General features: G+C 40.0%; 1 protein-coding gene across 3 annotated transcripts in view; it reads left to right on the top strand.

The window, feature by feature from the left end:
* The first annotated feature begins 206 nt into the window (after window positions 1–206).
* Window positions 207–16,940, top strand: part of LOC128868502 (protein jim lovell) — a 57,003-nt gene continuing 40,269 nt past the window's right edge. The window contains exons 1-2 of one of the 3 annotated variants that reach the window (XM_054110664.1): window positions 207–706; window positions 13,574–16,257. In XM_054110664.1, coding sequence (XP_053966639.1) covers window positions 13,878–16,257 — 2,380 coding nt within the window. In that variant the 5' untranslated portion in view covers window positions 207–706; window positions 13,574–13,877. Of the gene's footprint in view, window positions 707–4,142; window positions 4,754–13,573; window positions 16,258–16,940 lie in introns of those variants that run through there. The other 2 variants (XM_054110666.1, XM_054110665.1) reach the window with 2 other exon arrangements.

Raw genomic sequence — 16,940 nt, forward strand, 5'->3', positions numbered from 1 at the left:
CAATGACAGGCAGGTAGCCGAAATTCCCCACTTCTGACTCATTTCCCCTTCGCACTCGCATTTTTTCCGCTCTTTGCTGCTTCTTCGGTATATCCGTTCGCTCGTGTGCATCATATGTGTTTATATATAGACACATACATATGTGATTGTTGCCATTCATCATATTTATTATGACTGCTCAAGCCTTAAGGATGCTACATGCGCTGTTCCATTGAAATAATTGTTTGTGTTTGTTTGCGGCCACCACTTGTCATAATTAGTCAGTCGCCAGTGCTACCGAGAGCGCAGTACGCTTTACGATATGTTCGCTTAGTGCCAAACTAACATCGCGTTTGCGCATACACATGTGCTCCATGTGTGTAAATATTTCCGTGGATGCTTATTTAAAAATATATGAGTAGATGATTTGTTTATTTCTCAGTGCCAAATGAATTGAAAGAATGTAATGGAATTTGTTTAAGAACAAACAAAAAATAATAATAATAAAATGTGATATCGAAGGAATACATTTACAATAAATGGTGCAATAAAAATATGAAAATATAAATATAAAGTTTGTGAAGTGCGAATGGGTTTGATGTGAACAATCAAAAAGTGCTATTAAGAGGACATCTATAGCACGCAGCACAACATTTTTTGAAATCAACAGGAATTGTAACAGTGTAACTGCATTTCGGAAAATTAATTTCATTGGATGCCGAAAAGTGTGAGTGTTGTTGATAAAAATTTAAGTCGCATGTATTATTATAAAAAAATTTATTATGACAAAAATTTCTAAAATTTGTTTGAGTGTTTAAAATATTAACAGGAGCGCGATTATTAATAAATAATAAGATAGTATTAACTATTTTTGGCTATAATTTTTGTTTTTCTACAGCAAAAACTAATATATATAACTCAAGGCTTCACACTTTTTGCGAAATTCACAAAAATTTAACAAATAAAAACAAAAACCAATTTAAAAAAAATAAATAAAAAACAAGAAAAGCTCCCACTTTTCAATTCTGGGTATGCGGTTTCGTAGCCCATTCAATATTAAAATAATAAAAGGCTAAAAACTTTCGTTGATTTTTAAGATCTTTTTTTCGCTGAGGTGTTGAGCATTTCATTCTATGTAAAAGACTGCATGCGCTTTATATTGAAGAAAATTCGAAATTCTGTTTATCGAGAGAGTTTGCACACAAGTATTATACCGTTACTTTGAAAAATAGTTGGTCATTTCATAGGCACGCATGCCAGTTTTCTCTACTGCTTTCGCACGTAACAACAAAAAGTTCGCTGCTGTATTGAACGGTTAGTTTTGCAATAAAACCTCTGAAACGTATATTGAAATATGGAAAGTCGAGCCAAGAACCACCAGGAAATTCGGTAGCTCCTAAAACCTAAAAAAACCCATTGTCTTTAAAGCTCTGAAAAGTGGAAGGGTGGATAGTCAAGGAGAAAAGGAGAGAAGTAACAGAAGGAAAAATATAGGATAGAATAGAGATTGCCTTTGCAATTATTTACATATTTATTTTTTATTATGATTACAGTAGACGCTCACAAATTAGAACCACTTTGTTTTTAGGGTGATTCTAATTTCTGAAAAATTCTAATTCCTGGACGTTTTTTTATTTCAATAAAATCTTAAAATTTAAGTCAATTTGCATTGAAAAACTACAATGAAATTTTGTCTTACTAAATTGTATTCATAAAAACGAGAAAACATAAGGTAACAATCCAATATACATATATGTATTTATGCGCTAAGTCAAAAAAAGGTCCAAAAAACAAAAACTCCAATTACAGTAAATATATTTTTTTTTTATCAAAAATACATAAGAGATCGATAAATATACATTAAAACAGCCAAAAATTAATCAAAAACTTCGTAACTAATTTGCAGGCATGTAGTCTGATTGCTGTTTGCTTCTTCCTTTTATTTGTTTCTGCAATAACAATCTCATTGCGAAGAGCTAGCAGATTGCTTGTGTGCTTTGCGGAAAACGATTCACTATAAGTACACCATTTTATTAAATTATTGACGCTTTCAATGGCTGTAGAAGTAGAGACAACTGGTAAGACCTCCCGGTCATCAAATTCGCTGCTACCTGAAGACTCATCATCGCTATTGAGATCATGTGCAGGGTCGTCATCAAGCACATCATTGTTCCATATTTCAATTTCTGGTATGCTAATGTTATTAATTGAGAAAGAAGCATACTTCTGTAGTTTAGCTTGGTTAACTTAATAGGATTCTGATCCATTGGTTGTAAAGATGCTGTTACATTTGGTGGAAAGAAAAATGCAATTATATTTCCATCGTCGCTTTGAAGTTTCTCAATTGGTGCATGAGCAGAGCAGTTGTCAATTAGCAGAATTGCCTTCGGAGGCAAATTATTTTCCTGAGAGAAACGAATCTCCTGTGAATTGAAAATATTTTGGAAGTACTGAACCTAAAAACAATGTTTTTTCTTACCTCATGAATAAATATCTTGTGAAACCAATCATGAAAAATCCGAGATGTCATCCAATCATTTCTTGAAAAGTTGTAATGGAGTGGATTATTGAATCCTTGGAAACTTCTTGGTTTTTTTGCTTTTCCAATTACTAATGGCATTAATTTATGTGATCCATCAGCATTTACACCAAGTAACACTGAAATTCGTTCCTTCTGGATTTTATACCCGGGGGCGGTTTTCTCGAAAAGAGAGACGTATGTTTTGTCAGGTAAACAACGGTAAAATAATCCGGTTTCATCTACATTATATATTTGTGACTCCATTAGCCCCATCTCATCGACTTTTGCAGGAAATCTGTGAATAAACGGGGTGACTGAAGCAACATCACTAGAGAGAATCTCGCCACAAATTTTTAAAAAACGTATTCCGTGTCGTTTTTTAAATTTGCTAAACCATCCATAACTTGCGCTAAATGTACTTTCATCTTTATCGGGATATTCCACTTTGAATATTTGTTTGGCTTTCTCCTTTAGTATTGGCCCAGTTAATGTACACTTTTTTTCGCGTTGATTTAAAAACCACTCATAAAGACTTGCTTCCATTTTTGGATATTCAGCGATATGCAATGATTTTTTGTTAGCCTTATGATAGGTATTAGAAACAGCGCTTAAAATTGATGATTTCATAGATTTTATATAGGTGATTGCAGATGGCGCCACATCAAATTCTAGGGCTAACCGCTTCCATTGAATACCTTGGTCAAGCTTTTCCAAGATCTGCACTTTGGTTTCCAAAGACAAAGTATTTTTCTTACGTTTATTTGGCATTTCAACGAACGACTTTTACTTTTAAGCAAACAATGCCGAAACACGTGCACGCGAATCGAATTTCAAACAAAAACTAACAAAAACTGTACAGATAGCGACGAAAATCCAATGACTACCGAGCGTAACATGAATAAATTGGGGATTCCCCTTTTTATATCTATTTTGCAACAAAAAAATGTAATGTATTCAAAAAGTTGATTCTAATTTCTGGAAATTCTAATTACTAAGAGTTCTAATTTGTGAGCGTCTACCGTATATATTTTTTTTAGTATTATATTTGTATAAACGATTTTTTTTATTATTTATTTTCATTTATTATTATTTCCTTTTATTTATCATTATTTTCTTCTATTTATTATTATTATCTTTTATTTATTATTATTTTATTTTATTTATTTTTTTTTTTTTTATTCCTTGATATTTCTTGCCAAATTAACAATAAATAGTTTGTACATGAAATTATTTATATAGTTATATGAAGAAATACCGCTCTTATTCAGAGCATAGGGCGGAGACAAACTCAGACCAACGTGAGCGATCTTGTGCAATTTTTCGAATTTCATGCCAGGAACATCTTGATTGGTATTCCGCATGTGTTGATCGCATCCAAGTTGTTCGTGGTCGTCCTCTTCTTCTGGAGCCTTGTGGATTCTATTCTTTTATTTATTATTATTTTATTTTACTTATTATTATTTTCTTTTATTTATTATTATTTTTTTTTTATTTATTATTACTTTCTTTTATTTATTATTATTTTATTTTATTTATCGTTATTTTATTTTTTTATTAATATTATTCTTTTATTTGTTATTATTTTATTTTATTTATAATTGGCGCTTACACCCTGTGCTTGGTGTTTGCCGCGCTCCTCCTCATTTTTGTGGTGTTCGCCTTGATGTTTGCTCTTGATCCTACTCACGCACCAACCCATTCGGCTACGGCGTCTGCTGTTCCTTGACAATGAGGAGGTTCAAAATAACACGCAAGTTTAGTGCCCTTTTCATTTTGATTGTTTTAAATCGCGCAGCACATAATTTAAAATGGAAATGGAAAAATTTAAACTTACAATTTATAAAGACTTAAAACTTTGCATTTCAGTCACAGTTCAAAAGAGAGAATCGCCGAAATCAGTTCTCTCCCTGTTGAATGCGCTTTGACTATATATTGTATGTGTGAATGTAGTACCTGTTGTTTTTAGGATAAGCATTTGCATATGTATGTGATAAATATTGAAGTGAAAACACTAACAAGTATTTAAGAGAAATTCAATCGCAGAGCGCACTTTCCGTTGAAACCACAACTGAGGAAATCATAACTGCTTGCTCTTGAGGTGTATTATACCGAGAAGAAAGGTGCAAATTTTACTTCTCAGTGATGAATTGTTGCTGTCAATGGCTTTAAGTTCTTCTTGTGAATTGATTCCATTTAAATTTGAAGGGAGATGCCCATCCTAAAACTGAAGTGCAGTCTGAGGCTGGTCATTTGGTGAGCGAACTCTTTTATAAATATATAGTACATCATCGCTAGTATTTTTGTTTTTGTAGTATATATGTAGCAGCTTATTACTAAACTTATTTAAATTGTCAGTGAAGATGGGCGAGTGCGAGATCACTTAGTTGATTATCTCCATTGTTCTAGCATCTCGATAGTTATCGATGTTTTCTCCCTTAAATAAATTGCCAGTCATGCAAGGTGGTACTTAAGTTACAGTAACATTAGAAACAATCGACCAAAAGATCTCGGATTCGCCGGGTCTGACCAGCGATTATTTAAACATATCGATGGTTCTCTCTCACAGTCGCTGGTCTCTCGGCCTTAATATCTCAGACTAGCTTGCGGCCCATGTACATGCAGACATTTTTATAAAGAAAAAATGGAATCAGTTGTAATGATTACACATTACAATTCAGAAAAATTATTTTCCTCACTATAAAGAGCACATAAAAATTAAAAAAAAACTGTAATTTCAAAAATAAATTGAAACAATTACAGCAATTATTGGATATATGGGATTCTATTGATCCTTTTATTATTTTCCCCTATACAAAATTAAAATAAATGGTCTTTTCAAAAACCAAAACCGAAAAAAAAAATTAAAGCAATTACAGTAATCATTAGATATATGGGCTTCTACAGAATATTTTTTTTATTTTCCCCCTATAAAGAGGACATAGAAAATTGAAAAAAACGATATTTTCAGTAAATTTTGCTTGGCCGGTATACGTAATCATTATATCGCTTAGTATTTATATGTTTAAATAATATAATATAAAAATAATACAATATAAAAGTCAGTCATCACGAAACACTCGAAAAGCATCTCGATGGTATAGCTGTCCATTGTGAGGTAGTTTGTCAACGGGTATAACAACGATGTAGGTGCATCAGGGGATTAACTGGGTTAACTGTTATAATGCTGCATCAGCCTCTATAGTAATTCCTGGAATGGTATAATGCTGCTGTAGATTATGGCAATTGACATTCTCTAGGGCACCGTCTCGTTAAAAATACCAGTTGCTAGCATTGTAAAGTATGAAAGGCGAACTGCTTGAGCTGCAAATGAAGGCATGAGGCAGTTCATAACCAATGCGTTTGACTGTGGTGACGCTACAACAAAAACAACCGTGGTGATGCTATTTGAAACATTATTGTAAAAGATCAGAGACGAGGGATCGAAGTCCATGCCCTCTCTGTTTTCCAATGCCGGACAGAGTATCTAATACCGGGCCCGAAGTAGTCGGAAAAGCTCCGGTGCAATAGATGGCCACAATGCGTTGTAGTCTCGATAAGGTCCCTCTGACTCCCACGAGAGAGAGTCTACTGATCCAGATCACTAATGCATGGGTGATAATGGGTCTTATCATAGCCGTGTAGATCCATAGGACCTTGCTAGGAGAAAGACAGCACGTTTTCCTAAAGACACCTTTGCACTGCCAGAAAGTTGTCAGTGCTTTGAATGCATTTGTTTCAACGTGTGATTTCCAGAGGAGCTTTTTATCGAGGATTACTCCAAGATTGTGACTCCATTTAGCTTAGTACATGTATATAAAAACTGCGATATGGTGCAAAATCAATCATCCAATTTTGTTTTGGAATAATTTTTTAATAGGTCTATTTATAAGTTCGTGCGGTTTTACAACAGATGGCGTAACTTGATTATTATTCCATCGATCCACATTTCCAAACATTCATTGGAGAGCTACTGTCGTAAGGCACAAACGTCAGTATAAGTTTTTTATTTGAAGCGTAAACAACAATATTTTTACCACACTTGAAAATGTCGAATTTCGTGCCAAATAATGTGTTTTTGCGGGGAATTCTTCTTCATTATTTTAATATGAAGAAAAAAGCAGCCGAAAGTCATCGTATCTTGGTGAAAGTTTATGGTGAGCATGCTCTATCTGAGCGAACGTGCCAGAAGTGGTTTGCACGCTTTAAAAGTGGTGATTTTGGCTTGGAAGACGAAGAACGCGAGGGTGCGCCAAAGTTCATGGATACCGAATTGGAGGAATTGCTCGATCAAGATCCGGCTCAAACGCAAGAAGAGGTTGCAAAAACTTTGGGAGTTGATCAATCAACCATTTCCAAACGTTTAAAAGCCATGGGAATGATCCGAAAGGTAGGCCATTGGGTGCCGTATGAATTGAAGCCAAGAGACGTTGAACGCCGTTTTATGGCATGCGAACAACTGCTTCAACGGCACAAAAGAAAGGGTTTTTTGCATCGAATTGTGACTGGCGATGAAAAGTGGGTCCATTACGACAATCCAAAACGTCGGGCAACGTATGGATACCCTGGCCATGCTTCAACATCGACGTCGGCGCAGAATATTCATGGCCTGAAGGTTATGCTGTGTATCTGGTGGGACCAGCTGGGTGTTGTGTATTATGAGCTACTGAAACCGAATGAAAGGATTACGGGGGATGTCTACCGACGACAATTGATGCGTTTGAGCCGAGCACTGCGAGAAAAACGGCCGCAATACGCCGATAGACACGACAAAGTTATTTTGCAACATGACAATGCTCGGCCACATGTTGCACAAGTGGTCAAAACATACTTAGAAACGCTCAAATGGGATGTCCTACCCCACCCGCCGTATAGTCCAGACCTTGCGCCATCCGATTACTATCTCTTCCGATCGATGCAACATGGCCTGGCTGACCAGCACTTCCGTAATTACGATGAAGTCAAAAAATGGATCGATTCGTGGATTGCGGCAAAACCGACCGAATTTTTCACAAAGGGAATCCGTGAATTGCCAGAAAGATGGGAAAAAGTAGTAGTAAGCGATGGACAATATTTTGAATATTAAATTTGTAACCATTTTACGTCAATAAAGTTTCAAATTTCGAAAAAAACCGCACGAACTTATTCATAGTCCTATTAATAAATAAAAAAATTATTTTAAATGATGGGCATCTTTATTTTGACCTTTACGGGCTCCTTTTGTATACTGCAGATGCCTAGTTGACAAGTGCCAAATATGATTGACGTACGACGGTTGATTAATTTTGCGCCACCTTGTACATATATCATATACGTATGTATGTGTAGATAGAGCAGAATAGCGAACTAAGTCAGTAATAGCAGAAGGAAGAAATACTACCATATTTGCATCCATTTAACTTAAAGGGCTCCCTAATTGCACATTGTTGCAGCCAAGCGTAAGGATGTGGTAGAACTACTTCAATGCGGTTTTCCAAAAAGAAAAAACTGAAAAGAAAAATTAAATAAAAATAATGGTTGCAAAATAAATGACTGCACACACATGCAACCTCACATGCGTGTCGCGCAAGGACTCCAAAGGTGCAGAATCTGCACTACTTAAAACGCATTCTTTCTCTTAGCAGCTTTTTTTTGTGTTTTTTTGAAAAGTTCCTCCTACATACCTATTAACTTGCATTTCCTTGTTTGTTTTGACTACCAATTTACCTCTTTTAACTACTTTTTTACACTTTCCTCATTTCACTGGCTTTGCGGCTGGGTCACAGCTGACTTAGACGCGACTCTCTCACTGCACCGAAGCCAGCAAGGAAGAATTTTGCACGTAGTTTATTTTTTACTTTCTTTCCCACTGCCGCTTTTTCAAGTGGGCAAATAAAAATGTTTACCGCGACTTGGCAAAAACATTACTTTGTACCAAGCAAACCACTTTTTACATTTTATTTTACGTTTTCTTAAATTTTTTTTCTTATTTTTTCACCATTTTTTGCCACCATATTTTCCCACCCATTCTTCGACTGCGTAAGAAGATGTGAGTAAATGAGAATTTGAATTTAAAGCAACATTCAGTTTGCTCATCAACTGTATGAAACTTTTTTAATTTCAATCATATCCCTGCATATCCTGCTGCTCGACGGTGAACGCACCGAAGGTAGCGACGCGCAACAACAACAACAACGCGTACAGGGATCCATATCACGACGGTGACGAAGCACGCAGCTACGTACTGTCTCCTTTGCTAATGGGGGAGTGTGGAGACAGACCCAACATTGGCTTGAAATAAGTCATACACGCATGCATAGACACGTTGATTCTAATTAATTCATACATACGTAATAGTTACATAAAACAAGAGGGAGAAGAGGCAAAACAAAAAAATACTCTCAGCTATGCATACAAGTAGCAGCAAATGTATTTTTTAACAGAGTAAAATCTCAAACCTGAAACTTAAGAAAAACTCCGCATCAGTCGTGTCGTGTATGAGAAAAAAGTCAAGAAAGCCAAATAAAGCGCATACATCAGCTATTATCACACATTAAATGTGTGTGCATGTTTGTTCGCTACTACATATATGTGTATGTGTGCGCGTGTGTGTTTTTTTCCTACATACGTACATCCCCACTCATTTGAAAATGCGGCAAACGAAAAAACTCCGCAACTCGATGAGACACAGTGTGCTTAGCCAAATATCCTGAAGGATATGCACAGCGGCACGTAGCTGAGATTGCAACTTTTGTATACTCGTACTCGCATGATGTTATTCTTATTTTTCACTGAGCACTACAATGGAAACAGCCGCTTATTATGTTAATAATAATTTCAAAAATGCTACTCGAGTAAGAAAGAGCCTGTAAATCCAGGCTGAACCATGTCAGTAGACATAATACCGTGATGCTAACATGGGTTCCAGGGTATCGTGGGTATCGCGGATATCGCGGGTAACAAGACCTCCGACTCTTTAGCTAGCGTTGGCTCTGAGACCAATTTCTTTAGGCGGGAGCTCGATCTCCCATTCCCTTTTGCAGCCATCAAAGTACGGGTAGCAAACGGATTACTTCAACCCACAAGCGAGCTTGGCAGGCTGAGAGAGACTGCAGATGGACAAAACTGATGTTACCTGTCATGTCCGACCGGTTGTCGCAGATTCTTCTGTCACTAAGCAGAAGGGACTATTGTAGGCAATTGGTTGGACTGATGCCGGGCTACTTTTTATGGGCGAAGCATTTGGAAAAGGTAGACATCTCTTACAATGCACTCTGCCCAGCATGTGGAGAGGAGGATGAGAGGGCGGACCACTTTCTGTGCGTCTACTCGGCCTGCTTTCGAATAAGGCTTAAGGTATTTGGCACTTATGTGTTAAGTAGCGACCCTCTTAAGTCCTTGGCTAGATTTATTCAGATTTCTTCGGAGGTTGGGTAGATTTAAAGAAAGTTAAAAAGGGAACCCGAGTGCAGTACAACGGACTTAATGTTTCCTAGGTGTTGTACTTGCTAGTTCTCACGACAAAAAAAAGAAGTATATATTCAATAAGAAAGACTTAACCCATTAGAAGTGTGCTTTATCTTGCTCTTCGGGAAGGGGTTTTAAGAGTTTATAGATTTTTCACTACTTACCCAGACGCTTAGATGTCTCATGTTCAGCTATAGCGATGATCTAGTTCATCACTCAAGTATCTGCGCAGTAGAGGTAGACCTTCAACGGTTGTTGAAGTTGTTGTAGCAGTTCGCTTGGCCCTGCTAGTGCGGCGTAATCACCTATCGTCATCTTAACTCATCTAACTGTAGGCCCAGGAAGCATGCTTTTTCGAAAGGTTGGGTCCAGATAGAGATGCGTGTGAATGGGTTTAAGAAGGCATCAAAATGCCTTCGCCCTTACAGCGTCCGTCGTATGGTGGGGACACCAAAACAATCGCTTCTCTTCTTCTCGGAAGACACCCCTCCCGGGACGACTTTTTGCATTACTTCGGGTGGGTCCATCTCTATATGTATGACTTCGCTTTGTTGCACTGTGTCGAGATCTGTCTTTTTTTCTGTAGTGCGTTCTCGATGTATCTCTTTACAGCGTTCCAACTTTCCTGCCGTTCACGCATTTCGCTGATTATATTTTTCGGCGGGATGTTCCAAATCTGATTCCTCAAAGCATCTCTTTCCGCGAGCCATCCGTCAGAGCTAAAAAAGTGTGCTCAGCGTTATAGCTCGGCGCTTCGCAGTATACCCTTTGATCAAAAAGTACCGGGAATGTTTAATTTAAATGAACCGGGCTCGTAGGAACCGGCCCATATTTTTTTTCTTATGTTGGTAGGACTTAAGAGACATAAGAATATTATTTATCTGCTTTGAAGCGTTTGAGAGATGTTGTTAGTCGCTAACGGCCAGAAATGTGGACAAAAAATTTTGTGCCACCCGCCACTTTGTATATAGCAAACTTGTTTTTCCATTTTCCAGGTTGGCGATTTTAAGCATACATTTAAGCATTGTTGGCTTACATCCGGCCGTTTAAATTCAGTTTTTGCACCTCATCAGAACATACCCTATGATCAAAAATACCGGGAAGGTGATGTTGACTATTTCCTTCGATTGACAAGGCGTAGTGCACCATGAGCATCTTCCATCGGGTCAATGAAGAATATTATTTATCCGTTTTGAAGCGTTTGGAAGGTGCTGTACGTCGCAAACGGCCGGAAATGTGGGCAAAAAATTCTTGGATTTCGCATGATGATAACGCGCGATCGCACCGAGCCCAAATTGTGTTGGATTATTTGACCAAACACCATGTAAATACCATCATGTAAGCACCGTATTCACCTGATATGCCACCGTGCGACTTATTTTTGTTTCCCAAGTTGAAGTTACCACTTCGTGGAAAGAGATATCAGTCGATAGAGGAGATCAAAGAGATTGCGACGAAGGAGCTGAAGGCCATCCGTTGTCAGCCTACCATGGGTGCATGGAGAACTGTGCTAAACGTTGACACATGTTTGTTGCTTCAGACGGGTCATATTTTGAAGAAGATAAAAATTTGCCTCAAATTTAACTTTGTTTTGTTTTATTTAAACATTCCCAGTACTTTCGGTACTTTGGCATCGCTAGCCCATGCCGTATAAGTATCTCTGGAAGTATCCCCGAAGTTCCTTTGGACCCATTTGCCTTTTGATGGAATAAGTTTTGCCGTACATTTGCCAATCGCTTCAGTGCTGCATCGGCTTTGCCACCGAGGCATTGTTTTGCATCTCCGTTCTGAAACGCTAGGGATGATGTGTTTCTTCTTGGAGTCCCACGCATCCATTTGTTCCTCGGTCATGAGGTCGACGGGTAGCTCCCCACTGATCACAAAGACTACAGCGCCAGAGACAGTGCGATAGCCTGAGCCAAACTGAGTGCCGCTGTTCGTTGCACAGCCTTCAGTACAGGTGGTTACTGTTGTGCGGTGTGCCTTCATATGCCGGATATATATTGATTATGTCGGGGTCGGTTCTGAATAGGTATGAGTTTATCCTACTACAATATTCAGACCGTAATTAGCCAAAGTTATGCGGGCCGCACGAGACAACTGAAGCTCTTCGCCTGCAACGGGTAGTGGATGTACTACAGTAACGGCATTCGGGGGTCGAGAGTTCAGCATGATGGAGAGAGTGTCCTTCTACAAACTGTCCGTCCAGTAGGTTGTTTGGTTGTGGATCTCGTCAGTGGAGTCGAAGAGAGACTCCCGACTCGCCTGGGAAGTGACTCAGACTCTAGCAAATGTTTGCAGAGGTGATTCCTATGGTAATACTCAAGCAAAAATTGTTTGGCTTAGCTCTCGACGGTCATTTGGGCCAGTGTCTGAAAAACTTCAAAAAAACTGGAAAGACTGATGGAGGTATACATATATGTATAATTGGTGCTCTTTATTGGGTGCAACGGCGGGCTCCTTCTCCAACTTATGTTGTGTCTTTTGATGTGTTGATGGTTTTCCACAAATGCAAGGACCTACAGTTCAGTTTTAAGCGGACTCCGAACGACAGATAGTTTTTTATAATAAAATACACTTGAAAATTTGCTATTGTCTGCCGGGGAGTGTCCGCTATTAGAAACAACTTTTTCTATCATTTGATGTTTCTTGTCCAATGCTTCGTCGAATCCTGGCACTGCCGAATAATACTCACGCACCAACCCATTCGACTACGGCGGCCCTATAATTCCTCGGATACAAAGCTGGAAATCTCCGTGCATGAAATACCAAAATGATAGAAAATAGTTTTCTAATGGCAGTCGCCCCTCGGCGTCCATGGCAAACTTCCTACTGAATTCCTGCCATCAAAAATGCTCCTCATAAAAAACATTTGCCATTCGGAGTCTTTTTAAAACTGTGGGTTGCTCTGTTTGTGGAAAAACATCAAGACGCCCAGCACAAATAGAAGGAGCCGCTCGGCGAAAGGGTTTATAAATCTCCTACCTTCAACTAGAGCAGAAATCGTACAGAATTGACAGTCGTGGCCCATAGGCAAACTCTATGACTGCTGTAAATCTTCTGGTGGCCAGTCTATCACTGCTCCATTTACATCAACTGTGGACTCTGTTCTGCAGTAGTTAGGCCAAGAAGTCGTAGAATATTTCAAAGAAAATTTTCAAAAGAGTGTTTGCCAGCAACGTAGGTGAATTTCACAGTCGATAATGCCGCACAAAATTTGCTCACCTGCCGGTTTTGGTGGTATTCTTAAATAAGGAATGCTGCGAATTTTCGGCAGTGACAGCAAAACGAAGACATTAAAATGATATATGCTGAAACTCATTAACATATTATCACACATAGCATATGTCATGAATACTTTAAGACGTGTAGAAGGCGCTCACGCATACACACACATACTAATACGTACATACATATGTGTTTTTCACGGCGCGTATCCTTAGGCATTTGCCGCATTGTATTATGGATTGTTGTGTGGAGCGTGGGAAGGTGTACCCAAAAAATTCTTAAATAAAAAACAAACATACATGCACGCTACATTTCGCGTGCTTTATTAAAAAAAAAAAAAAAGACAAAAAAAGAAAAAAAAAATCCAGCTCATGTTTATCTTTTGTCTTTATCTCATTGCAGACACAGCGACTGATTCAAATTCAAATTTAGTCGACGCGGCGCTTAGTAGACAAGACAGCAGAAATAGCAATAGAAAGTCAGCTGCAGAGTAAACAGAGACAGCGCAAATAAAACACAAACAACATCAACACCAGTACCAGTACTGGCAATCACAGCTAAGAGGCTCATTAGATTTTGTTCGAGTTGTGTGGCAGTTACGTGTGGGTGTGCCACGTGACATACCCATAACCACTACTTCGCCCCATTCGCCAGTCGTCAACATTAGCGAATTTCACGTGTCAAAAAGCATTGATTTTCTACCTGAATGCTAATGGAACCGGTGCACGTTGTTAAGAGACGCAAACAGTCGTTGTCACAGTCGCATAGCACAGCGTCGATCACAACGACAACTTCTATGGACAGCGTCACAGTTGCCACTACAACACCGCCGAATACACCGCCCACACCACCGCTCAATATGATGATGACCACCGCGCGCAGTCACCACAACAACACCAGCAGCAACAGCAGTAGCAGCAACGGACGTACTATGGAAAACACGACTTGTACGCTGATGGCCGCCAGCTCAGCGCCCACGCTCACGACTACCACAATGGCCAGCTCATTGTTGAGTACCGCTCAGCACACACCTTCATCGAGTAGCGCTACAACAGCAGCAGCAGCTGTTGCTGCCGCGGCCGCCGCTGCAGTGGCTGCTGTTGCAGCTACAGGCACCAGTTCCGCAACGCCCGCCATCGCCGTCACCAATAACATCGTACCAGATCACTATAGCCTTCGTTGGAATAATCATCAGAATCATATATTGCGCGCCTTTGACGCACTGCTACAGACCAAAACATTGGTGGACGTGACGCTGGTGTGCGCCGAAACTAGTTTGCATGCACACAAAATGGTGCTATCTGCGTGTTCGCCGTTCTTTCAGCGCGTTTTTGCGGAGACGCCGTGCAAGCATCCCGTTATCGTGTTGAAGGACTTTCAGGGCTGGGTGGTGCAGGCGATCGTAGATTTTATGTATCGTGGTGAGATCAGCGTGCCACAAGAACGTCTGCAGACGCTCATACAGGCGGGAGAGTCATTGCAGGTGCGCGGTTTGGTTGAGAGCTCGGTGCCAGAGCATACACCGACGCCAGCCGCGTCACCTGATGACTTTGGCATGATCGATACGTCGCTAATGTCACCTGAGCTGGGGCGTTGTTCAAGTTTCGATGAGGAAACTCCTTCAATGGTCACCGCTGGCTCTAAGGTGATACTGCCATCGAGGCTCTTTGGCTCGTCAGCGCGCCGCGAACGTGAACGCAAACGTAAGCGCGAGCGTACATTCGAGCATGATTTTGAACGGGAAATAGAAAGCGATCAGGATTTGCCGCTTGATACGACCTTCAATTCAGATATCTGTACTTCACCCATGCCCAGACGGAAGCAAGCGCGCCCTCGTCGTCGCTCAGGCGATCTACCACTTGATATGGCGAGCAAACCAGCCACGCCTGCGCCCATAGAAGAGCCACCACAAACACAACCCCTGCCTTTGACGCTAGATGAGCAATTAGAGAAAACGCATGCGGAGCGCTTAGAAGCTTTGAAGACTGTGATCAAAAGTGAAATAGCCGAGTCGATGGACGAGGATGAGGGTACTCGTCGCGACGATAGCGGCAACGGTAATGACAACCACGAGAACAATGAATCACATGAAAAAAATGGAAATGCATACCAATCGAGTGAAGAACAGCACAACAGTTCACGCATGGATGGAACACTTTCACCAGAAGCACTCAACGCGCAACACTCAATGGACATAGAAGATGAGGAGCCAGAAGACGAAATTGAAAACGAAAATGAACACGAAGATGAGAATGAGAATGAACCAATACCCGAAGCCGAAGATATTGAAGAGCTTATTAACGCCACCAATGAGTTACGCCGCAAATCGATGTCCAACCTCTCGGAGGGACCGGAGGATCTCTGCACAACGAAAAAAGATCAAAATTCTATAAGTGGCAGCCACTCGAATAACGACACTGATGGCAGTTCTGCGAATAATAACAATAACAGCAACAAAGTCAATAATAACAATCGCATTGTATTGTCGCTGAAAGACATACGACAACTGAATAAGCCATCCTCTTCATCCACACCCAACTCATCGAATAACATGCACCCTTTTGCGACGGCCAGCCTGCGCGATCTACGGATCGATCGTGCCGTAAGCGCAGCAGCAGAGAATCAGTGCAAAATGGATGCACTAGAGGCGCAAATGCATGCAGCCGCGGCAGCCGCAGCGGCAGCTGCAGCAAATGGCGAGAATCCCTTTCAACACATGGAACATCAGATGGATCTATCAATAGCGGCCGCCGCAGCAGCCGCCGCTGTCTCACATCAACAGTCACGCGAACGTGATCAGGCAATGCAACGAGAACAACGGGAATTTCAAGAGCAACATAACGCCTATGCGAATAGTATACTTGGGCAAATGGGTATGCCGGGTATACCGCCTTTCGGACCGCCAGGTGGGCCCATACCGCACGAACGTCTGGAAGAAAGTATGAATCGATTGAGTAAAGAGTTTACGCCAACCTCACCGATGAGTCTACCCACCCATTTCAATCCACCTGATGGACAACCGCATCCACGATCACCGCTACCATTTCCGGGTATGTCCTCAGCACTGGCGCTCACGCCACCACACAGTGAGTGCTTACTTGTAGTTTTAGAAAATAATATCAATTGAGTTACATATATAAGTACGTACATATGAAATTGAAGTCGGGTCAAGTTTGTCTTTATCTATCATGAACTTCTATGTCGAGGACCATTTTGAGCGAGCTCGCTTTCAGCTTCATTTGTTTGAGGAAAACTGTAAAGTTAGAGTAAATGGCTGGATTCAAATTGGGATCGTACCAACTGTTGCGATATCTCATAAGGTTTCTTAGCCCATACCAATTCCATCGCTATGCATATTTAAAAAATTTATTTAATATTGTTTACTAGTCAACAAAAAGATCATTTCGGTGTTCATTACAAAAAATATCACACCCTTGCCAGGAAATATTTTTTCATCGATCCTACTGTAAGCTGATAAATATTCATCTAGATCAGATCCATCAGATCAAAGCTTCCATTCATTCCCTCAGAACCAGTGAAGTTCAAACTAAGCATAGAAATCACGTTCGAATTGAGGTCTTGGCGAACTAAATTGACAATATTTTGGCTAATGATTAAGTCCACCAGGTCATAGCTCGCTTTTAGCAAATATCCGCAGGAATTTTAATAGCAGCATTGGTATAATATATAGACCAATAAAATTTTTTCGAGCCTCTTCCAAATCGGCTCCTCAATTATACCAATGGCGGTCAAATGTTGACCGCATGGA

Source organism: Anastrepha ludens, chromosome 6, assembly GCF_028408465.1.
Source record: "Anastrepha ludens isolate Willacy chromosome 6, idAnaLude1.1, whole genome shotgun sequence".
Lineage (NCBI taxonomy): Eukaryota > Metazoa > Arthropoda > Insecta > Diptera > Tephritidae > Anastrepha > Anastrepha ludens.